The following is a 24,397-nucleotide window of genomic DNA, read 5'->3' as shown; positions in this document are numbered from 1 at the left end:
AAGTGTGTCTGAAAGCAGTACGTCGCAAATAGCGTTCCCAAGGAGGCACCGAAGAATTGCTTTCTCATCATCAACTCACTAGGAACCACAGGAATAGAGCTAACAATAGGGCCTAGGATCCTTTATTTCTGTATCTTCTTGACACCCTCCTTTCCATACAGGTGAAAGGGTGAGGGTCATACAGGCACAGGTGTGTGGGTGAGGTAACCCACACGGCAGACTCTCCCCACGTGGGAAAGTTTCGAGTGCGGTAAATCCTGCCCTGGGCTCTGTAGCCACCCAGACTTGGTCCTGGTCTTTTTTCTTCAGTGAAACTACTATTTGTTTCATCTCTTCCATTCCCAATCCCCAAACCTATTATATAGGATGATGAGAGCCTGAAGTACCTCACGCATGAGGAAAAGGACGTCATCCTGTTTTTTGAAGAGACTATTGATTCCCTGGAGGACGACTTCGAGGAGCAAGTCCTCTGTGACAGCGGGGTACACTGCCACTCCCCACCATCCCTGGAAGGGAGCACTTCCAGCCCCTCGGAGCCAGAAGATGTGATCGACTTAGTGCAGCCAGGACCTGTGGCTGGGGAACCTGAGCACCTTCCGGGTGTGACTGAAGCAGCAGGTGAGGAGCGAGGCCCTGTCCCAGACTCTGGCTTGCTTTGTGTGTGTTTTACCCAACACAGGCGCTGCTCTGTGTGTCTGCCACAGTGGAGGTGGGGCTTATCTGGCTTTTGTAGGGTAGTTTGTCCAACTACCGTATTTTGCCATATATAATACGCATTCTTTTTGCCCAAATTTTTGAGGGAAAAATAAGGGTGCACGTTATTCATAGGTAGTTCTAATTCCGTATCTATAGAAATGTTTTTAATTCTTTTATTTGTGCTCATGTGTTAAAAATGTAAGCAGTAACGATATCTGTATGCAAAATAATACCCTGGAATACAATAATCTGTTTTGTTTCTATAAATAAATAAGTAATTTAATGAAAAAACTGAAATGAAAGATTTTATTTTCCAGAAAGCTTGGGCCCAAAACATGGTGCCCATTATACACGGCAAAATACGGTAAGCAGATATTTTCTTAGCCTATTAGGATTACAACACATGAAAGGAAATTTTAAAAGGACTAGAATTAAGAATGAGACTAATTGGCATACAGATAGCTTGTCTATCAGTATTAAAAAGAGAGAAAATAGGAAATAGCTTCCAGGTAACAATTCATTATAGAAAGGAAACGTATGAGGTACTTGTATTTTAGCCCTTGAAGTTTAATCTCACTTTTTGTGCAAGATTCTACCCCTGTGGCTGCAGCATGACTTCCCACAGTGGGCATTTGAAATGAAAAGTCAGCTCGTTCAGGAAAACAGGAAAAGATCAGAACAAAAACTCAGCTCGGCATCCTCTTTGTACCTTTGCTCTCCTCGGGGCAGCTTCAAAAGAGAGGGGAGCTCTTCGTCCTTCGAGTCCTACGACGGAGCCGAAGGAGAGGGCGAAGGAGAAAGGTTTCCCCCTCGTTAGAAATAAATGTGGTCACGGGAATAAGGATTGGTAATGATGAGGGAAAACCTAGAAAGGAAAAGAATGTAGCTCTGCTAACTGCAAAATACTGCCATTTGTCATGAGCCTCTAGAAATATTTTTTTCCTTTTTTATTTGTAAGCAGTGCTGTGTGTTACACCCAATTTCACATACTATGGCCATAGATTCCGGAGCTTAGATTGCAGCCATCTCTTTAAAAAGAAAAGACTTAATATGAAATCCCTATTTTTGTCACACTTCTTTAAAGTATACTTCCTAAAATTTGAACCAGCTGTCCCTTTTAAAATGTCAGATCATATAAAGATGTCAAGGAAAACCCATTTTGAAAGTAAGCCACCTTGCCCTTCACTTCCCTAACATGGTTTTTCATAACAGTTTTAAGTGCCTACTCTGTACCAGGTATCGCGAGATTCCGTGATACAAAGATAAGTATGACACAGCCTGCAGTTCTACAGCAGGACACGGGTGTGTGAACTGAAGGGCAGAAAAGGGCTAGACATCCTGTGGTCAGTGTGTGTCCTGGAGGTGGTAAATCCCACCTGGGCCTGTCAGGAAACATTTCCTTTGCACAGAGGAAGCCGAGGGCCTCGTTGGTGTGCCACGCCACCTTCCAGCCTCCATTTCCCCTTTGTAAACATCCCTGCTGAGGCAAGTTACTTTTCCTCCTATTGATGCCTCAGGAGGATGGGTCCTCAGAAGGTTGCTTTTGCCGTGTGCTTCCCAGGTACTGACCTTTGCTGACCTGGCAGTCTTTTACTTTCTCCTCCTGTGGTTATGAGAATCGTGTACTCTGTTCTGTCTCATTGACCCAGGCGACAGAGATAGAGGGAGTTTAGTTCACAGGAGGTTCTGCTGAAGTTGGAATTATGTCCATTTGAGACCCTTTCAACTTAGTGGGAAGGAAATGTAATGTGTTTATTTTTACATAAGATCATATAAGCTTATGAGGATTCTCCCTACTTCTCAGGGGCTGGACCTGGTGGAAAGGAAGACATTCCTGCCCTGGAGCTCGGGACACAAGGTGTAGAGATATCTCCTCAGCCAGAGTCCACAGTTCCAGAGGCCCCTGCTCAGCCACCTTCCCCACCCGTCCCCGCGGTGCCAGCCCACCCCAGGAAAGAGCTGCTCTCCGCTTCTCCTCCGGCAGAGCACCCCAAACTGCCCCGCTCCATCCCCACTCCACTTGTTATCGCCCAGAAAATTTCTGAGAAGTTGGCAGGAAATGAAGCGCTTTCGCCCACCTCTCCCTCAAAGGAGGGCGGGCCTGGAGAATGGAGGACACTGACGTCCACGGCCCCTCGGAACGGAGACCACTCGTTGTGGCACAGACACACGGCACGGCCTGCACCCAAGGTCCACCGCTTCCCAAGCAACATCAGTGTGACCAACAGTGCCGGGAGGGAGTTCAACAAGACTATCTCCAAGGCAGCTGTCAATGTGCAGGAGCGGAAAGCCCGGGTCCTGGCCAACATTAATGGTGTCTCTTTTCTCTCCTTGGGAGAAATGGAAGATCGGGCCCAAAAGGGTGATCTCCCTGAGCAGAAGAGAAACATCTCACCAGAGCAGGGGACACATGACCACAGCAAGCCAGGCCCTGTCCAGGAAGCCATGTCCGCGTGGGCAGGAGGGCAGCCCAGCAGTCAGCAGTCCAGAGGCGTGCAGACGGAGCAGACCCCACCGCTGGCCAATGGCTTCCAGAGCATCCACGATGTCCTGAAAAGTGAGCCTGGTGGCTTTTTCTCTACTGGGAAAACTGTCACCTTCCATCCGGACCCGGCTCTCACCAGTAAACTTGCACGCCAGAACGCCAGCAAGAGCTTGTATGAGCACCGGCCACCAGACTGCGGCCAGGATGCTAGGAAGCGGTCAGGTTCGCTGCCCAGGGCAGTGGGGTTCAGACCCCAGGGCATCACCGTCCAGTTCGCTGGCCGAGGCTCCACTGAGGAGGCCCGCCGCGAGGCCCTGCGGAAGCTCGGCCTGCTGAAGGAGACCTTGTGATGGAGAGCAAGTGGGGGCTGGAGGAGCGGACAGCCAGCCTTGCTCGGCCCAAAGTGGCGGTGCGCTGTGAAGAGTAGTCACAACCATCCCGACGGCGGTGCCCTGCTGAGGACCAGCTGTGACAAGTACCAGGACTCAGGAGTGCGGACAGGGGGCTGACAACAGTAAGGGCTGCCCCCTCCCATCCCACCACTGAGCTGGGATCTCCCTCTGTGAACAAGGGCCAGCCCCATGTTGTCCCTTTTTTCCATGAACTCAGAGAATAACCTTGAAGACCTAAAGGTTTTTGTGATTTGTCACTTCCATCTACTTTAAGGATTCAGGAGGATGGGACTTGGGTCTGATTTGTTACTCTCGAGTCTCTGATCCCGCCGTTGACCCCAGGCATACCAACGCGAAAGCCAGTCTAGGTCTCTCATACCCAGTTCTCCGAGATAGGGGTTTCCTCTCCTTTTCTAAGAAAATATTAAAAACTGTTAAATTTTCATAGTGTCTTAAAATACATTTTTGGCTTTTTGTTTTTGAAGGGTAAAGGACAGTATGTTAGCCCTAAATATGCCTTTGTGTCTTGATATAATTTGGTTTGCCTTGTTTTTTTTAATTGAAAATTGAAATGCAACACTTAGAGTAGCATGCACTATGATTTTGAGTTATGATAGTGGAATAGAAAGGGTGAGTTTGGAAAGGGTGGTCATTTCAAGAACGCAAGTCTCATCACACTGACGGGTCTGTGTCACTGGGAGACGTGTGTATGAGCACTTGCTGTGTGTATACATGTACATAATGTTTATAGAAATATGTTATACATATATATAGGTGCTTTGTGGGCACATACATGTTCACCATCACGTATACATAAGCTTCCTAAAGCCCTGTACTCTGTATAGGCACAGCCACCCCAGTGGGGACAGATGACGTAGAAACTGCTACTTCCTATCGTGGAAGTCTTTTAAGGACACGTGTGTGCAATATTTTGGTGAGTCCATGTCTTAAAATTCTGCAGTGTGTCTTCTGTTCCCAGTTAAAGTAATATTCCAAGTAAGGTTCCAGATAAGCAAAATCGCTTCTCTTTTTAGTGAGGAATATTTTCAAAGATTTAATTTATTACCTAATTTTAGTTCTGCATTTTCCAAGGTAGCTAGTGAACAGGAGGAAACAAAAGATTCTTCAGATCCCGTGTGTTCTGTGAGCAAGATCTCAGGATTAATTTAAAAGGGAAAAAAACAGTGAACTGGGTGACGCTGCATGAGAAGGACCCCTTTGCCCCCACACCGTCCCACAGCTGAGCTGGCGCCACAAGCGTTATTATCCGAGCTGTCTAAGGTCCATGTCTTGAACCTCTAGTAATAGACTGGGAAGGGCCACCCTTAGAGACCACGCCCTTTTGTTATTATGTCTCAGCCCCTGTCACAGAATCTGTTTCTTTCCTGTTGAGTATTATTTAAATTCAGATTTTTTAATGTGCTGTGAAGGATATTTTTCGTAGTATTCAACTTGCCTTGTAAGTTACATAAAATGATTGTAATTTTCTTTTCTCTTTGAACTACAGTATTTAGTGTCTTGGCCAGCCCTTGTCCTCCTGAAATTATATCATGGATTCTTAATGGTCTTAATTTAAATGTTTTTAAAGTAGTTTTTATCTTACTCCTGTTTATATTGGATTTTGTTAAAGGGTTCTTGAGGGCTGGGTCATCTTTTTACAAAGTGAGATGCCCTATACTGTGTTTAAAAACAGAGGGTCTTGATATGGCTGACATTCTAAATACCCTTTATCTATGAGGGTTCTTTCTTTTTATCTTATTCTTACTTCATCGTGATTAAGGTGAACTTGACTATATATAGTATATTTTGTTCTCATAATGACATTTTTGAAAATAAATTGAAATTCATCTTGTGTATAAACAACTTTGTTTCTACATTTTATGCTTAATTTCTTTTAAATGGTTATATTCGTATATTCTTTCCTTATATTTATTCATAATTTCTACTTCCTGTTTATCTGTAATTGTACTCACTATTCCTCTGGTCATTTCTTGTGCCCAAACGCTAGAAATTAAAGCCGTACATGTTGTACAAGGTTGAAATCAAGGCCGCTGATGAAGTCACCCGTCTGTGTGTGCATTGTGTTAACAGAAACGGCCGGTTTGCCGAAAGGCGCTAGTTTTCTCACCACACTGCATGGTAGGACCTTCTTAAAGGGTCGCCAAAGGAATTTTAAGGACCTTATGAAAAGGAAAGATGAATCCTAAGTGCCCAGTTGTTTTTTTTCAGGTGATACTTGTAAATCAGTCTCCTTTTTTTGAAACTCTGTATCTTAAAATCAGGGGAACATTATTTTGCTTCTAGGAATGTAGGTACAAACAGCCCATCCAGCCAGAGTCTCACCTAAAGCCTGGAATACTTTGCGGTTGCCAGGGTAACAGGGTCTGTTCAGTCCCTCCCCTGTTCCTCCCCTCCTCTCCTCTCCTGTGTTTGGTTTCTGGTGTGCACACTGGCCTTCACAAAACAAGCAGAAATGTTGATTTTTGCTTTTCTGTCACAGCTCACATTCTCATCCTATGAGGCTGGCTGAGGAGAAAGGCGCAGCCTGGGGCCCCTTGGGTGCACGTCTCTGAGCCCGAGGACGTGCAGGGCACAGGCCCAGCCAGCGCTGTGCGCTGGCTGCTTGTCCTGACTGTGACAATATAGGATCCTTCCCTCACAATCCCTGATGGGGGTTGGGGGAGCCGGGGATGGGGTGGGGAGCAGCTCTCCACGAAGGCTCCCACTTGAAATCAACTTTCATGAAGAGGTTCGTGGAGTTGAGAAGCAAGGTCTTAACAGAGCAGTTAGGGTTGACCTTTTTATTCGTAAAAATCAGAAATGTATTCTCCATTAAATTCCCACAGCTTTGGCTATGTGAAATCGGTTCTTTGTGTTTATTCAAGAGTAATAAACAGAACTAAGACAAATATGAAAACATTTTACTCTTATCAAGGAACTCATAACTGCTATGCTGTTTTCCTAATGAGGTGGCAGAATGAGGCACTGTTTCTCTCTTAAGTGTATTTTATTGCCCTGAAAAAACAAGCTTAATAAACTTTTTTTCCCCTAAACTGCTCCTGTGGGTTCTTAAATGTTGGCACCAAATCCGTGTGTTCTCTGGAGGAGCAGGGCTGGTTGTTTTTTCCCCTTTTTCCTCCTGCCCCCACCTGTGGCCTGGGATCCAGAGCTCCTGGGTGGCAGCAGGAAGGGAGGAGTGTGGGGGAAGGCTCACCTGTGAAAGGTTCGTGTTTTCATTGAAATGACAAGTCACCAAACAGGTTTTGTTTCTTCTCTTCACAACAAGGCCTTTTCCCTGCTTTAAAGCATGGGGAACAAGTTCCATATCCTTTTCTAATCTACTCGCTGGACAAGCCCTGCTTTCAGATATCTGAGAAAAGAGAAAGCTGAGCTCTGGGCTGCGCCGTCCTGGGAAAACTGGAGCGCTGGGGCTGAACTTGAAATGGAGGACCGCCTGGGCGGCCACCACCCACAGTCCCCCTCCAGCGCCCGCTTTCCCTCCTGCTCCAGAATCGCCAGAATCACCCTCTTAGCTGGGGGAAAACGCTGGGGGGTGAAACCCCGTCCGCCTGCACGAGGAAAAGATGATAACTTTGGAATGCTCCCTGTCCCACACTAGTTAGCATAAAACGACCAGCCTTTGTGTGTGACAGCTGCCGTCGTTTTGTAAATGTCTCTTCAGTCAGAGAAAGGTGGCTCTCCTACACATTCTATATGCATAAGACTAAGGAAATGCCAGTCACTGCTGTCATCAGCAGGATCATTCTCCCCCCTGGTCATTGCCCAGCTGGGGGGCGGCCGATGATCCCCGGAGCCAGGCTGAGCCTGCCTGGAAGGTACCATCATGTCAGCCCTGTCCAGCTTGCTCTGTACAGATTTTCTTCAGGCTCACTTCTTACCTAAGTGGCCTGAACTTTCTTTTGAACAATGAGCTAAAAGGTGGTTTCCGGAAATGACCTGGAAAGCCTAAGTGACAAATATAGTAATTCTCTGGTCTGGCCCGGGGCAGACCCCAAATCGACCTAAGGAGCAGGTGATGGAAGCAGGGCCCACCCTCTCCAGAGAACTGAGCAACCCTGGGCTACTGCCAGTATGCTTTTCGCCACCTCGTTCCTTGTCATCCTCATGGTCACACACAGGTCCTTCTGCTCCGGACACACTGGAATCAAGAGTGAAGCCGAGTCAGGAGGAACCCCCAGTCTCATTGGTTGAGCTCAGTGTAGGTTTTCCCAATTCCTGCTGCTGCTTCAGGACCGTCATAGCCAGCCGTTTACCAGCAGAACATGGCTTCCAAGTGAGGTTCAGTGAGCATTTCAAAGGGGAAACCCACCCAGTTTTGAGGAGGGCCTCGGGGGTCTCCTTTCTGGGTGCTGGAGCTCCAAGTGTGGTGGCTGAGGTTCAGATTCGAGGATCACCCTCACGCCACTGCCCCTGCCCCCAGGAAAGGTGGCAGCTGTGCTGGCCCAGCTGGGTGGCAGCTGCGGTTAATGGAACTCAGTCATTGATAAACAGGTCACACTTCATAAACTTTGAGTATTTGTATGTGAAGCAGAGCTGCCAAGGGGAGTAACCTAAGTACTAGAAATACTTTTAAGGGGTGGGGCTGAATGAACAAGGAATCCATGTATCAGGTGTAAAGGGCTCCAGAGAACAAGGAGCTCTGTGCACACGTATGCTTGCACGTGTGTGTGCTTGCACGTGCCTACACACCAGCCCCTCCAGAGACTGGCTGGTTCCCAAGCTCGGCATTCCCCATTTGGCTGGTGGTGGTGGTGGTGGTGTGTACTCACCCTGAGCCCTGAGCCCTGCCACAGAGGGCTTGTCCTCGTCTCTAACCACATGACCAGGTCTTCGTGGCCTTTATAGAATTAGGTATCTCCTCATGGAACCCACACCCCTGACAAGTTACTGGGACGGCAGTTCTGCATGGTTCTCTTGGGCTTCCAATTAGCTCTCCTGTGGTACAACGATTTCCTGGTCCGTGAAATAAGATTAAATGTATCTTTTTACTTGGCCATTTGCTTGGTGTCTAAGCATTTCGAATTTGGGGGCAGTAACTTCCGTCAAAGAATAGGAAGGCTCAGGAGGGCCCCCCACCTTCCTGGTGGGGTGTGCCGCGCAGTGGGGAGGGCCCTGTCGCCCGGGCTTTGTCCTCTTGGGTTTGCTCTCCAGACTCAGGCGCACTGATGGTGCTCTTCTGAATTCACAGCCCATGTGCTCGAGACCTGCCAAAGCTCCGTATTTTTCAGTCCAATCTTAAAGGCCAAGTGAACTGAATTTAAAATGATCATAATGTAAAACAGTTGTTTGAAAGTTGTCTTCATTTGAGAAGCTTAAGAGGCGGAGCTGAATATGACAACATTTATCCATGTGTTCAGCACATTGTTGCTCCATTTCCTTCCGCTGTGAGTGATGCTGAATGTTATCACTTATTCCCCATGACCCGCTACTGGGTGAGGCTGCCGTGCCCACTCACCGATGAGAAAATGCAGGCCTCTCTCCTACTCACCAGGGCCCCTTGGGGGCTACTGGGTGTATGCCCTGGTTGCAGTGGCTGCAAACTCCCTGCGTCCCTGCCTTCTGTGAGCCTGTGAAGCTGATGCCTTCTGGCTGTGCCTCTCCTGAGTGTGTGGGACTAGCCCTCCTCACGGTCACCCAGACTGCCATCTCGTTCTCCCACAGAGCTTTTCCTGACTCTAACAGAGCCATCTCAGACCCATGTGCAAGACTGCAGTGCATAGCACAGCTGGATGAGCTCGGGGGGGGGGGGGGGGGGGGGAGACCTGCCCGGCCTGTTCCCTGGCAGGCCTTGGAGCTGTGCGTGTCACTGGACAGGCAGGCATGCTCCAGTGGGAGGCCAGGACCCGGCTGCACTGAGCAGCGGTGCCCTGAGCAGGGCAAGGCAGAGTGGCCACCGCCGAGGCCAAGCCCTGGCCTGACCTCCAGCAGAGGCCGCCAGCTCGGATGGGAACACCTCAGGAGTGTGCTTGATGTCACCATTCTACATCTCGAGCCACATTCCCGCCATGACACGCTTGCAAGGCAAACTGGTATTCCCTCTCCAATCGTGTCATGAATTAGCACAGCTCTGTCAATATCTGTTGGTGGCACTGTTGAAGTTTTTGTCTGCATTTTGCTGGGAATGGGCCTGCCTCCGGAGAGCTGAGCATCTCCTTGCCTTGTGAGCATATACACCTCATCTGGTAATACTTGATCACCACTTAAACCATGGTTTTGAGCATTTCTTCTAGGAATTTCAGTGCCAGTTTGGGCAAGATTTTTAAGTTGCTCAATTTTATCTTTTAAACATAAGTTTTTTCTCAGCTCATTCACCCAGCTCAGACAGTCTTGATTCCAAATGACTGTTTGCTCTTTCTAGAAGCCACGTCCACCTTCAAAGGTGTGTTTTGCTCTAAGTGTCATCTGCTTGGTCCCAGACTCCACACTGCAACCTGCAGCGCTTTAGAAGGAGCAGAGACAGCCCCTAGGACCGAGCCTGTGGAACCTGCACGCTGAATGCTGGAGAGGCTGTGGGGGCCGCCTCCAGGAACTTAAAGGGCTGCTGTAAAGAGAGAACTTGACAGTTCTCTGCGGCCACAGAGGTCACGTGGAGCGGTCTCCGCTCCTATGGGAACTCTTACAGCATTTAGAGCTGGCAGAAAATAGAAGGGCTGTGCTCCCAGACGTGAGCTCCACCCCCTGCCGCGGAGGTGCAGGCAGTGACTATGGAGTGCTCTGCGCAAAGGAAGCAGCAGGAACGCACTGTCACCCCTTCCAATTCCAGGATTTCATCATGGATTCACGTGGAGCAGGCCTTGCTGTTACTCAGGCCTGAGTCTGAGTCCCAGTCCTGCAGTTGTTAACGGTGTCACCTGACCTCCCTGGGACTCACTTTCTTCATCTGAAAAAATGGGGACAAACCATACTTGCCTCACAGGGCGTGGTAAGGCTGAATGAGGCCACAGGTGTCAGGTGTCTGCCTGGCACACACTTTCACTGTCACCCCATCACTGCCATCATCACCATCATCATCACCACCATGACTGTCATCAGTCTTCACCACTGCTATCATCGTCACCATCATCTCTGCCACTGCCAAGGCCACACCATACGTCCTATACAGCTTTCTGGAATGGCCTGAGCGAGCCCCGCAGCACAGAGGGCAAGCAGGCACCAGGCCAACAGCCTCATTCAGACACCGCTGACCACCATGGCCCCATGCTCACGAGTCCAGTGCTTACTTCAGTTACCTTAGCAAAGAAGCAGTTTTAGATTTAAACTCCCCTGCCTACTGAGAAGCAGGGCTTTGCCACTTTCTAAAAATAGGTCTCGAGTTTATTTTCCTTCCCTGAGGCTGGGCAGGTCTGGCTTCCTGCTTAGATACACAGCATCGGAGCACTCCCCCATCCAAGTCCACGCTTTTCCACCTCTCCTTTCCTCTCTCCTCTCGGAGCTGGGCCCAGCCCTGCCTCTGAGGCCCCCCCCTCTCCCGCGCAGGAGGAAGTGCCCCGCCCAGCCTAGCGCCCCAGAGACTGCAGGGAACACTGGGGGATTGTCCGGCCAGAGCCCCTTGGCCGCCTTGAGGAGGAAGTATTTATTCTGGGTTGCTGGGCTGGCCAGCCTCGCCCTCAGACTTTCCACCCTACACAGCGCACTCCCACCCAGCCCCTCTCCGCCTTGTCATCCAGAGCTCCCAGAGAGGTCTCTGAGAAGCAGGTGGAATGCTCCAGATCCCAATTAAACCTGCCTTGGGTCAGGAAGCCCCTCAGCATGCCCCCTCCCTTTGCAGCATCACCTCCACCTCCCTCTCCTCCGTGCTCTAGGTAGAGGGACCCGGTAACTCTTCAAGTGGCTGCTTCTCAGCCTGTGCTGGCCAGCACCAGCTCTCCTTCCAGAATGGAGCAGCAGACTCTGCCTCCCTGCCTTCCTGCCTCCCTCTCAGAAATGTCCTCCTGGAGCCTTCCTCTGCAACACGACCTTCACTTCCTTCAGCCGGAGGCAGCCCAGCCTTCTCAGCACCCCGGTGGCAGGAGACTGTTCAGAGGCCACTGGGCACCACTCTGAGAGGACAGCGTTCTGTGGGAAGTCTGGGGTTAAGGTTCAACCTTAGCTCTCACCACATGTGTGCACTTACGGTGCGTGAATGAGAGATTCGTAGACTAAATGAGACAATAGATGTGTAAAACTTCTGAAACGGAAAGAGCAGTCAGCTCTAGCAGTTGGCTCCCATAGTGTGGGCCCCTGGCTGGCAAAGTAAACATCATCAGAAAACTTGCAGAGCCCTGATGGGTATGAATCAGTGGGTTGGGTGTGTCCTGCGAAATGAAAGATCACTGGTTCAAGTCCTGGTCAGGGCACATGCCTGGGGTACAGGCCAGGTCCCCAGCTGGGGGCAAGCAAGACGCAACTGATAAATGGTCGTCTCCTTCTCTTTCTCCCTCCCTTCTATTCTCTCTAAAAAATAAATAAATAAAATCTTTTTAAATAAAAAAAATGTAGAAATGAACATTAGCAGACTCACCCCAGATCTCCAGAATGAAAACTCTGGGGATGGGACACAGGAATCCAGTTTTTACAGGTTTCCATGTGATTCTGGCGCACTCACTGGGCTTGTAGACAGAAAACAGACCCTTTCTCCTAAGGTGCGCAGCTGGGCAGAGTAACCTCAGAGGCAGAATAGGTGCTGGCTATAATAACCTAGAGGATAGGGACCAAGTCCTGCTTCTCGTTGCTTTCCCTGTGTCTAGTGTGGCATCTGGCACACAGTAGGTATTCAATTAATAGCTCTTCCATTGAATAGGTGTGTGAATAGTAAGAGACAAAAGTAGATCAGGAGCCTTATAATAAATGCACATTATATTTACAATTTAGAAAGCAGATAATCCTATTTTTGGAAAGGGGTGGGTAGAAAGAGAAAAAATAGACTTGGGCCACTTTCTTGGTCCCACCCATGACGACTGTGTGGGAGACGATTGGTGGGAACCCTTGACAAGACAAGGACCTGCATCCCTGGGTCTCCCTGGATGGATCAAGAGGTCACGAGTTTGCTGTGGCTGTGTTGGCTGTCGGTACCCAAACATTCATCCTACCCGTGCTTGAGTTCCTATTACCTGTGCCCCAGGGGCTGAGGACACAGTGGTAAGCAGGGCACACACAGTCCCATCCTCCCGAACTGGCAGTCCAGGAAGAAGAGAGACAAATAAGGTATTTGAAAGAAGGCATGATAGTACTATAAAGGGGAAATACCAAGGCCTGGGGACAGAGGAGGTGGGGATGTTCAGGGATGACTTCCAGTCAGAGGAGACCAAGCTGACTTGAAGGGTACACAGAAGTTAAAGTGACTAAATGGTGAGAGATTCCAGGCAGATGGCATGGCCTGTGCAAAGACCCAGGGGCAAGTTGGAACTAAAGCAGTTGGGACAGGCTGCACCTGTGAGGTATAGTCACTGCTCTAAACCTCATGTGGAGGGGAAGGGGGGGGGTGTGAGCCAGGGTGCAGTCCCCGCCCATGCAGCCTGCAGTCCACCTGTCACTCAGCAAACACTCGGGTATCTTTCCAGACACTGGGATACAGCACAACAGAAGCAAAGCACAAGACAGACCTACTCTTAAGGAACTTACATCCTAGTGGTGAAGACGGAAATGAACAACAAAGCCAACAGTGCTTGGGAGAAAGGTATGAATGGAATGCGGGACGGGTGGGCCCAGGAAGGGGAATGCCGAGTCATCACCAGGCAGGTCGAGTCAGGAATGTGCCAGCTCACCCCTCATGTTGCCCCACCACTCAGGGCTTCAGCCAGATGGTTCCAGCATCATGGTCTGCGATCAAAGAAAGGGAAAATTGCCATGTTTTGGGGGAGGAAGGAACAAGACAAAAATAGTTCTATGCTATGCTAAACTAATACTATATCAGTACACCTTATTTTATTAGTATAATGCACCACTATACATACCATACTATGCTACAGTACTGCACTACATTCTGCATATCATGTGTGCTACACTATGCCGTACATACATTGTTTGTGCTACACTATGCTGTACATACATTGTCTGTGCTACACTACACTGTGCATACACTGTGCTACACTATGCCGTACATACACTGTCTGTGCTATACTACGCTGTGCATACTGTATGCTATACACACTACACTATACCTGACACATAATCCACACTTAGAAATGTTCGTGGAACTGAGCTAAGGCTTCTCCAGCTACAAATGGGGACTCTTTCTCTTCTGCTTGTCCTTTGGGGCCTGTGAGATAAGATAAAATCTATAAGGTCTGTCCATAAAAATCCAGCCATTGTTAATGTAATGAGAACCGTTCACACAACATCGATGTAACCTGGAAGCCAAGGAGAGCGGACTGGAATGTGTATGTGTGAACCATGATGACTTCGCTGCACTAGTCTGTGGGGACCATAGATGCTGTTGAGTGAGCATGTGTCCTGTGTGGCTGTCACATTCAAGATGACCGAGTGAGTAAAGCAATGAATCTGCATCATATTTCGCATTAAGCTTGAACTTTCCTCCACATAAACTATTTGATGATTCAGAGGCTGCGGCTGTGGGCACCTAGTGACTGACAGCTTCATCAGGATAATGTGCCGCTCATGCATCACGTCTCATGCAGAGATTTTTGGTGAAACATCAAATCACCCAGGTGACTCAGCCAATCCACAGCCTTGATTTGGTGCCCTGTGACTTCTGGCTTTTTCCAAAATTAAAGTCACCTTTGAAAGGGAAGAGATTTCAGACCATTGACGAGATTCAGGAAAATGTGATGGGGCAGCTGATGGTGATTGGGAGAACTGTGTGAGGTCCCAAGGTGCCCACTTTGAAGGGGACTGAGGTGTCATTGTCCTATGTACATTGTTTCTTGTATCTTGTGTCTTCTTCAGTAAATGTCTCTACTTTTCATATTACATGGCTGGCTACATTCTGGGAAGACCTTATGTACTGGTCTTTGCATCTGGTTCCTGGCACAGAATTCCCCAAAAAGAGCACTAGGAGCATCGTGTGCCCTAAAATTTGCCCTATGACCATGTCCCTGACACAGAACTCCTAGCACCTCATAAACTCCCAGGTGAAAAGAGCACAGGAGCACCTTGTTCTAATGAGGTGAGTCTGGGTGGACTCCAGGCACCAGAATGACCAAGCCCCAAAGTTTGGAATTTCAGTCCCACCCCCATTCTCCAGGGGGGCGGGGCAGGAAACTGTGTTAATAATTGCTCACGCCCACTGGAGGAGGTCCCCACAGAAATCCCAACAGGGGGTTGGGAGAGCCTCGGGGCTGGTGAGCACACCCACGTTGCTGGGGGGCGATGTGCCCCATACCCCGCAGGGACAGGTGCCCCTGTGCTCTGACCCTCCCTGACTGCGCCCCGTGTCTCTTTCTCTTCATCTGGCTGCTCATCTGTGCCCTTACCGTGTCCTTTCACAAACTGCAAATTCGAGCGTTTCCCTGAGTCCCGCGAGCTGCTCTAGCGAATATTCAAACCTGAGGAGGGGGTTGTAGGAACCTCCAACCCATAGCCAAGTCAGACCTGCGGCCCTACTACTCGCACTTGTGAAGTGGAGGCAGTTTCTTAGACTGAGCTCCTAACCTGTGGGATCTGACATGGTCTCAGGTATGTCTAAGTGTCATGATTGAGTTAAATTGCAGGCCACCCAACTGGTGTCACAGAGAATTGCTTGGTGTGGGGAAGGCCCACACACATCTGGCGGCAGCGGAGCTGTGCGTGTGGTAGCCGTGTGAGAGTAAAGGAGGGACGTGTGAGCAAAGAACTGAGTTTTTCCCGACAGAGGCCCATATGCTGTGCTCTGAGACTGCTGTTTCCACAGCTGGGTGTCTCTCCATCCAAGCACCAGGTCTGTCCTGATAAGCTGAGAGAGCAGTGATAAATAACAGGGCCAGGGAGGGGTGCTTGTGGGAGAAACCACAGCCAGACTAATGACAGTTAACTGGAGCTTTAACCCCCCAACACCAGCCATACTTGCTGATCTTCTAATGAAAGAGGATGTTTGGTAGGTGAGCCTGGCAGGCCAATGCCTCTGGAAGCGTGGGGAGCGGGCCCCAGCCAGCTAGCTCTGAAATGGGGCTTTCAATAAAACCCACCTAGATTCACGCTCTGCTTCTGAAAAACTGTTTGGGAGGGGAGAAATGTATTGGGGGAGCCACTACATACAGAGAAAATGGAGATGGGCCCTGCCACTGACCAGCTATGCAACCTGGCCCATGTCACCTCGCACATCTCAGTCTCCTCATTGAATTAGTCAGGGTAAATGAGGCTATGCTGTGGTAACAAGTGAACTGCATGATCTTAGTGGCTTAACAAAATAAAAGTCTATCTGACTCACAGGCACCTTGTGGGTCACGCACTTCTCCATCCTATGGCCACAGTACCAGCAACATGCGGCCTCCAGAGTCCCTGCAGCAGGGAAGGAAGAGGCATCTGGAGGATCTTGTCTGAAAGTGGCTGACATCACTCCTACGGTACATATCACTCGACTGAACTCATTGCATGCCACACCCCACCCTGAGAGGGCTGGAAATGCAGTCCCTGCCCAGGAAGAGGAAACCATATATGGAGAGTGTGTAGGCCCACCTTCACCCACTCAGCTGATACATCCATGAATTAATCCATCACACTGGGGGAGGAGCACCTCATCTGTGCCAGGCCTTGTGTTAAGTGTGGAGCTACAAAGATTCCCTGGTGCTCAAGCAGGTCAGTGGGTGAGACAGACAGAAGGAGGCGGCGCTGCCGTCTGCACAGGTCTCATGTGAGCAGCAAAGGAGGCAGCCGACCCAGCCTGGCAAGGGGGAGGGCAGCGCCTGCGGGTTAGTGTTTAACAGCTGACTCTGAAAAACCGTGTATGCCTATTACACGTGCATGTGTTTGCTCTCAATTTTACTGGCATAAGCATGTGTAGCACCCAATGCACAAACAAAGGTAAAATGTACAATACTCTACACTGTGAATCCCACAGAGCCACTGGTTCTCACAGAATGCATTCATTTTTTGCCATACCTAGAATTCAACCATGATTTGACAAGTGGACTTGCACCACCATCAGCTCTTTCCTCACTAAATTTATTGTCCTTAAACCTGATATGTAATCTGCTGGTAAACTATGTCTCATTTTTCATATTGATTGTATTTATTGCACTGAAACCTCTTTCATCTTCAGCAGGATGCGTTTTGTAGTTTCACTCAGGAGTGGGGCAGAGAGGCTGATGGGGGCGGAGAAGGCGGGTTGGGGGTAAGGAGGGGCGGAGGAGGAGACAGTGGTGGTGAGCAGGGCCTGCAGGGAAGGTGGAATGAAAAGCGAAGGCCTGGGGCTGGGGACGCAGGCTGGCACCTAGAGAGGGTTTCTCTGCAGGAGGAGCTGTGCACGCAGGCCGCCTCCTCCAGTGTCTGTCAGCCACTCCTGGGGGCACAGCACAGGCTGGGGAGAGACAGAGCCCCACGTACAGTTCAAGTGGTTAAGCACCCAGCTTTCCGACACCAGAGAGGAGGTGGGCCAGGCCTGTGGCAAGAGGGCTCACTACTTTTCATGTGGTCGACCTCCTGGAATTCCAAGGCCCAACCCAGAGCCACCTCCCAGGTAAGAGTCTCCGCTGAGGCTGCTGTGTGTGGCTTTTCCACAAACCAGTGTACATCCACCTCACGTTCCCAGCCAGCACACCTTCCTGAATCCTTATCCCTAACCCTTAACCCTCAGCCCTCCCAAGCCCTCCCATCCTCTCATCTTCTCCTCCAGGGAGACAGGGACAGCCGCCCTTCCCTGGAGCCGGAAGCCAGGAGGCAGCACAGGCCCAGGCTGCCCAAGTGTGCACAGAAGTGTGTGTGGCCCCGGGGGAGGCCAAACCACTCCCTGGAAAAGCAGCCCATGACAAACAATCCTGACACTGAAATGTTCTGGAACCCTTATGATTCTTTCCAATCTTCCCTAAGACAAATAACTTGGGGAATAATCTTTGGCCATGAGGAATGAGGGGAAGAATGAGGGCTACAGCACATGTGATTTTCACGATAGCATTTCCCAGAGAACAGAGTGGGCAGTCCTGGGTCTAAGTGCTGTTCTGGGCACTCTATGTGCCTGCCTCTGTGTTCCAGAAGGACAGACAGACAGATAGACAGACAGACAGACAGAGTTCACATATATAGAAGGACATATTTCATCCTCACATCAGCCCTGTGAGGTGAGGCAGGTACTTTACTGGGGGAAATGAAGCACAGAGAGGTTAGTTAACTTCCAGAATCCCACACAGTAGGGTGTCAGAGCTGAGATTTGAACCCCAGCAGTCTTGCCTTTAACTGTGATGCCAAGCTGCCTTCCCACACACCAGGGCCCTGCCATTGGCCCTCTCCCTCTGGGACTCACAGGAGTGGGAGTCATGTTTCCCACGGCATCAGATCCAGGGCTGGCTAGGATTGTGGGGGCCCCTTCTTTAAGACAAAGACTGCAGAACTGTGACTCCTAATGCCACGGGCTTTGGAAGTGCCTGTGTCAGTGAGGGGCCCTGAATTTTAAGCTTCACTGGCCCCTGCCCCTGGAGATGACCTCCAGGATTGTCCAGTGTCCGACTATCACTGTGAGGGCTTCCTGGAGACCTTTCTGTCCTCTGGCACCTGCCAGGCTGCTCTCAGTCCCCTGTGGAGACCAGCACTGGATTCCTGGAATCGGGATTCTTGGGGGGCGGTGGGAACAGGGCGGCGAGCTGGGTGCTGCTAAGTGAAGCGTGGATGACTCAGACCAGAAGCTGCTGGCACGGGGCCTGCTTTCAGAGAGCATGAATAACCAGGGGAAGATACAGAAAATTTCCTGACCAGCCCTGAAGCTGGCAGAATCACTCGGATGTAACCCACCCGGGGCGACGTGTGAGACCTGAAGCTGACATGGAAGCACAGAGGGGAAAAGCAGCCGCTCCTCCCTGAGCACTGCACAGGGCTCTTCTCGTTCAGAAGCACTGCTGCATGGGCTTTGGAAATCATCACCCCTGACCAGAACAGTCTGTGCTGTCAGAGGCTCAGATAGACTTCCACCCTGTCCCCTCCCTCACAGCTTTGTCCCAAAGCCATGAGGTGGGGACCAAGCAAAGTTAGGAGTCCAAGGGGTTGGGGGCTCGATGCCTGGTGGGGAAAGGGGTGAAGAGAGCTGCCACGGGGCAGGCGACCTGTGCTTGGTTGGGTCTCAGAGCCTGGGCTGGAGGCTGGAGGGATGGTGTCCTAGTGGAGGAGGGAGCAGCATAACAAGAAGCTAGTCACATGCAGAGGGAAAGACCAAATAAGTCAACATATTAAGGGTAACAGGAGCCGCTTTCTCGCTACCCAAGTAGGGGCTACAACACGGCAAGGAGAGGGCCAGTGACCCCTTTGGTGTCGGGTAGAAATGGCCATGTGGATGTACACTCAGGTTTGTGGTCCACATCGACAGAAGTGGAAATAAACACAGATGTCAGTGTGCGTAGATGCACGTCCCCAAGCTCAGTGCACTGACACTGTGATGTCCACGGCACACCTGGTGCCCAGGTGCGGGTTTCTGAATGCTGCTGTGAGAGAAAAAATATTTCAACACCTGTCAGGGACAGCGGGACACACTGTCACCAGAGGGCTCCTGCAATGAGGATGTGGAAAGTGGGGGAGATCGGACTCGAGTCCAACGCCAACAGGGCCAGCGGGGCTTATGACCCAGGAGCAGGGTGAGGGTCAAAGGACGGAAATTACTAAGAAAACACCAAAGGGGGAAGGCACTCCTGCTGGGCCGACTCAACAGAGTTCTTGTTGAAGGCAGGCCAGGTAAGGAGGGAGGAGGAATCTGACCAGGGAGTGAGGTAGTCAGCTACCGCAGGGGGCTGTTCATAAACTGACCTAGCAGGGCTCTCGCTCAAACTGCCTTCGACAAGGACAGAGCGCAGAGCAAGGCGGGCCCAGAGCATGAGGAGGAGACCACCCCCTCTCCACGGAAAAAGACCAGGGCTCCTGGGAGGGAGGGCCATTCCAGGACTTGGGCAGGGAAACTACGAGATGAGCCGAGGACATACTTCTGTGCCAGAAAGTCAGGAACTGCTCAGAGAATGGGGGACCTGTCAAAAGGCCACATGGCAGCTACAGCGAGCTCCTACCAACTAAATCCGGGACAGTGTGAACACCAAGATAAATAAGGCTAATAATGAGTCATAACCCAGGGGATGAAATAGGAAACCACGAGTCCACATATATGTTAATTGACTAATTATATTAATGAGGTATATGTGCATACATTTAGAATTCATTAACTATACTTATTTGATGAGTAACTATCTTCACACAGTTTCCAAGTACCTCCCCACAAAATACTTAATAATTATAAGAAACAAAAGTTCACTTCATTGCAGAACTTGGCAGGCAGACCTTCATCCAGGGCTCAGTCACCGCAGTGATGGAACCACAGAAACCGCGTGCCCCCGGCAGGACCCAGGCAGAGCAGAGCGCTGGTCCCGCTGCTCCTCCCCGAGAGCCACAGCCTGAATCACCCTCGGGTCAGAGACTCTGACTCCTGGGGCAGCTGAGTCTGCTACGCTCAAAAGTGTTAAGATGAGTAACTTTCAGTCAATAACAGACTGAGAAACACATCCCAGGTCAAAGGAGACTGAAGGGATGTGACAACTCAATGGGACACGTGATACTACACTGCACCCTTTTGCTAAAAACAACTGGAGTGGGAAGATGGGAGACTTGAGTGGGAGCTGGACGCCAGGGGGCCACACTTGTCTCTTAGAATGAGGAAGGGTCAAAGCTGCTGTGGTCCCGTGGCGGGCGTGAGACAGCCCAGACTGAGCGCAGGCCGGCTGGCGCCAGGCACACGGGAGCTGCGCTGGGCTGGAAATTCTCGGGCCCACATGGCAGGGGTTTCTTCCCCTTCAGTCGTGAGAGGAGACATCAAGTGAAAGGTGGCAACCATCTTGGGAAAATACAATCTGCCAAAAATAGAAATGACTAAAAGAGTTTTCCTGGGATCCTGAGGACCCCTCATGGTGACGAGGCCTGGTGGAAGCAGCCATTGTCCTCTCTGTTTCACCTGTGGAGAAACTGGTCCAGGGCCGCTCTGCAACCTGGGAAGCACAGTGTGGGAACCAGAAGGCAGTCTTTCCCCTGCCCTCAGGGCTTTCCTCCCCCATCAGCTGTTTTTACCAAGAGAACCTTAGTTCAAATAAAATAGAACCAGAGCTGGTCCCATTTGTCTAGAGGCACTAGAACAGGTCAGCCAGCTAATAGGAAAGGGGGCTGCCTGGAATGGTCTCCTCTTCCGTTTTCCTACAAACTCAGCCCCAAATGTACTCTTCCCTGTGACCCTGAGCAGATGAAGTCTGGTGTGTGCTGAGCCCGTATGGCAGGGTGTTTATTACACACGGGGCATGACGACCATCACACCCAAAGGGTACCTGGGAAGTCTGAGGTTTGAGGTGCACTAGGATACCAACTTGCCTGCTGTAACAAAGAGACCCAAATAACATTGCCTTAAACAAGACAAAAACCTACAGCTCTGTCATGTAACAGTTCAACTGGGTGGGCGGAGCCAGAATGGCAGCTCCACAACCATGAGGGGTCCTGGGCCCTTTGACTATTTGCTCTGCCACCTCAAGATGTGCTTCCATCTTGAGGCCCAGAGTGGCTGCTCCAGTTCCTGCCATCATGTTTGCATTCCTGCCACAAGAAAGGCAGCGTGTGGAAAGGCAGGGGCACACCACTTTGCTTTAATGACATGACCCAGATTTTACACATCCCTCACTTTCACGCATATTTTGTTAGACAGGACTTTGTCACATGGCCACAGACAGCTAAAAATGAGATTAAGAAACTAACAGTGCTAAAGTAAATACATATATACATACATACGCTGGTTTCTCGAGATCGTATAAAAATCTTTTGCTTTAAAAAAAAGGACATTGTACTATGAAAAGAGAATGCACATTGGGGTGTCAACAAGCAACTCTGCCGCACCGGTGGTGCCTTTTAGCTGCTCAGAAAGAACAGGGAGGCCTTTTTCCCGGCCCTAGCACTTTCAGGTCTCAACTGAGCCCGGTTTCCTCTGCTCAGCAGGGCACACTGGATCTGAGCCAGACTGGACTGGTGTCCACCCACAGCCTTTCGCAGGAATCTGTCCTAACATTCCACATGCTCCCTATTGTCTAGTTCACATCTGTTCTGCTTTGGGCTTGGCCCCTGGATTCTCCTGCTCTGCCATCTGGGAGAACAGCTGACGGGGTACGTCCCCTCTGTACACTGAGATGCTTCCTGTCCCCTTCTGGCCAGAGAGGGGTGATAAGAGACGGGTGCCCCCCAGGAGAACCAAGCCTCCCTTCACCAAGGATGACTTCTCAAGCTCAACAACCAGCCTGCAGAGCAGCCTGGATGGTAGGCAGGAGTCTGAGCCAGCGCCACTGGCAGGTAGAGAAAGGTAAAAATCATACCTGCCCACGTGTGAACCCAGCATCACTGGTAGATGCCCAAGAACAGTGGGGACACTATCCTCAGAGGCCAGCTGAGAAGCCAGCTGCACATGGGACTGGCATGCACGGGCTTTTGTTTTTGTTTTTTGGTGCATATAGTTTGGAGCATCCTTCCAGATGGAGAAGGCCCCATCTGGCCTCAGATCTTGGTCTTTCAGGACAGCATCAGCAGAGGACAGACACAGAAACTCAGAGTCCAGCATTTAACAACTCCATAAACTGCAGGGCAGTGGAGCACGGTGGTGAAATACATGGGCTCTGGAGTCAGAATTTCTAAATTCCAGTCCTGGCTCCATTGCTGTTTAGCTTGGGACTATGGGTGAGTTCCCAGGTGTCTCCTGGCTTGGTTTCCCATCTCCAGAATGGAGATCACTGTGCTCCTGTGAAGGAATTGGTGAGTAATAAATGAGCTAACACACATCACCGTCTGGCCTGTGGAAAGCTCTTGATGGAAATTAGCCACTCCTTCCCTTAATCTCTCTGAATCTCAGTTTCCTCAAGATAGAAATAAGGAACTACTTCTGCACTCAGAGCAGGACATGAATAATTAATTCTTGCATCTAGAGAAGATTCTCTGTGTATGCATGTTTTCCTTCTTTGTTCTCTGTTTTCCTGGGTCTGGCTTCTCTATAAACAGGGGGAAGACAAATGATGATCCCTGCAGACCCCCCCAGGGAGTTCATACCAGCACTCGATCCAGAGAGGGGTCCCTTGAGTACCTGGCTGGCCTGGTTTGCTTTTCTGCCCATTGTGCTGTGTTCCGGCCAACTTATGACCACGTGGGTGACAGAGTGCAGCCAGAGCCAGAGGTCAGAGGAAGGCAGGCAGAACGCCACTGCGCATGCTAGGTCAGAGGCTCCAGGTGGGCGGTGGACCAGGGAGCCCTTTAGGCCTCACGAGGAATGTCATCGCCATCAGCCCTGCAGCCCAGGGTGCTGAGGGGACACTGGATGGAGGGAAATCAGGGGATTTCCAGAGGAAAAAGGAGGATTTCAAAAGGATGATTCCAGACCCATCAGGGGCTGATTCTGTCCTTGTCCAGTGCCGGGACTCAGGCTCCCAGAAGTGAGATCAGAAGGAGTCCTTAACAAAACCTTAGCGTGCTTTTATTTACTTATTCACATCTTACCATAAATGTAATTAATCTCATTCTCCCAGTGTCCATTTACTAAATATAATATTGGAAATATTAAGAGTAGATACACAGTCATCTGAGAGTAAATAGAAGCTTTGGGAAACAAAAGCAGATTCTGTCAAAAGTCAGTCGCTGTGGCTTTGACTTTGAGACAGTAGGGAACTTTCAAAGACGCAAGGCACGCTGGTACCAGGCAGCGGTGCAGAATGAGGGCAGGGTCCTGACCTGAGGAGCTCCGGCCACATCCTGGCTCCTGACGGCCCCAAGTGCAGCTCCCTGACTCTTCGCACCCAGCTCTCTGTGTGGCCCGTGCGGTGGAGGCCCTCCCTCCTGGTTTCCAAATGTTCTTTTTCTTTCGTATTTTCAGTCCATCTGTGTGATCGCTGTAGTGTTATTTTGTCCTCGTAGCCTGTGCTCTTCACTCAGGGCTCATTAATAGTTTTTCACCTGGATCGTGAGAGTTTTACACCAGGCTCAGTCACGTTTGCTCTTCTTGAAACGTTTAGGTCCTTAAGAAAACACATGCTCAAAAATGCAGAGCATCCATGTGGCTGCCCTTTAAGTTCTGTATTCGGTTCAGAATAGGTGATATGGGTTTATCCTTAGAGAAGGTCTAACCTCAATTTCAAAAATATTATATAAATGTTCAGAAAAGCATGTAAGTTTTGTACACCAGCAGTCACTACCAACCTCACGTGTCAATAAGGCTATCAGGGGCCAGAGGGGGTTGTCTTGCCTTCATGGAATGTTCCCAGAGTTGGTGGCTGGAGTAGTCCTGTGGGACCTATGCTTCTCTGAGCCTTGAGGAAGTAAAATTAACTGCTGTATATGGAGAAGACTTCTTATTTTGTCTTTAAAATTAAGGCAACTTCTTTCTATTCTATAACTTACTTGAACTGACTTCAATAGAGAGTTGTTTTCTCATTATCTAATAAAACAGATGCTCAGGAAGGTGTGCCAGGTTATGCTATGGTTTAACCCCTGGCACATCACCAATATCCCCAGAGACTCATGATTCCAGTAAGACCAAGGTCACGTCAAGCTTGCAAAAAAGATGTAAAAGGAGGTTAGAAAATATCAAAGTGCTGTCAGTCATTTACACTATAGTCTAAACACATTCCCTTCCCTGAAGAAAAGTTTCAAGGTTGGGAGAGAGGAGAAAGAAAGAGGATCATTATGGGTAAGGGCA

General features: G+C 49.9%; 1 protein-coding gene across 1 annotated transcript in view; it reads left to right on the top strand.

Moving 5' to 3' along the window:
* Positions 1 to 4,018, top strand: part of PROSER2 (proline and serine rich 2) — a 39,783-nt gene extending 35,765 nt beyond the window's left edge. The window contains exons 3-4 of the mRNA XM_037066014.1: positions 366 to 618; positions 2,501 to 4,018. Coding sequence (XP_036921909.1) covers positions 366 to 618; positions 2,501 to 3,531 — 1,284 coding nt within the window. The 3' untranslated portion in view covers positions 3,532 to 4,018. The remainder of the gene's footprint in view (positions 1 to 365; positions 619 to 2,500) is intronic.
* Positions 4,019 to 24,397: the final 20,379 nt, after the last annotated feature.

Source organism: Sturnira hondurensis, unplaced genomic scaffold (assembly GCF_014824575.4).
Source record: "Sturnira hondurensis isolate 20B ecotype Veracruz unplaced genomic scaffold, ASM1482457v3 Scaffold0016284, whole genome shotgun sequence".
In the NCBI taxonomy this organism is placed as follows: Eukaryota; Metazoa; Chordata; class Mammalia; order Chiroptera; family Phyllostomidae; genus Sturnira; species Sturnira hondurensis.
This window is presented reverse-complemented; position numbering and strand designations above follow the sequence as displayed.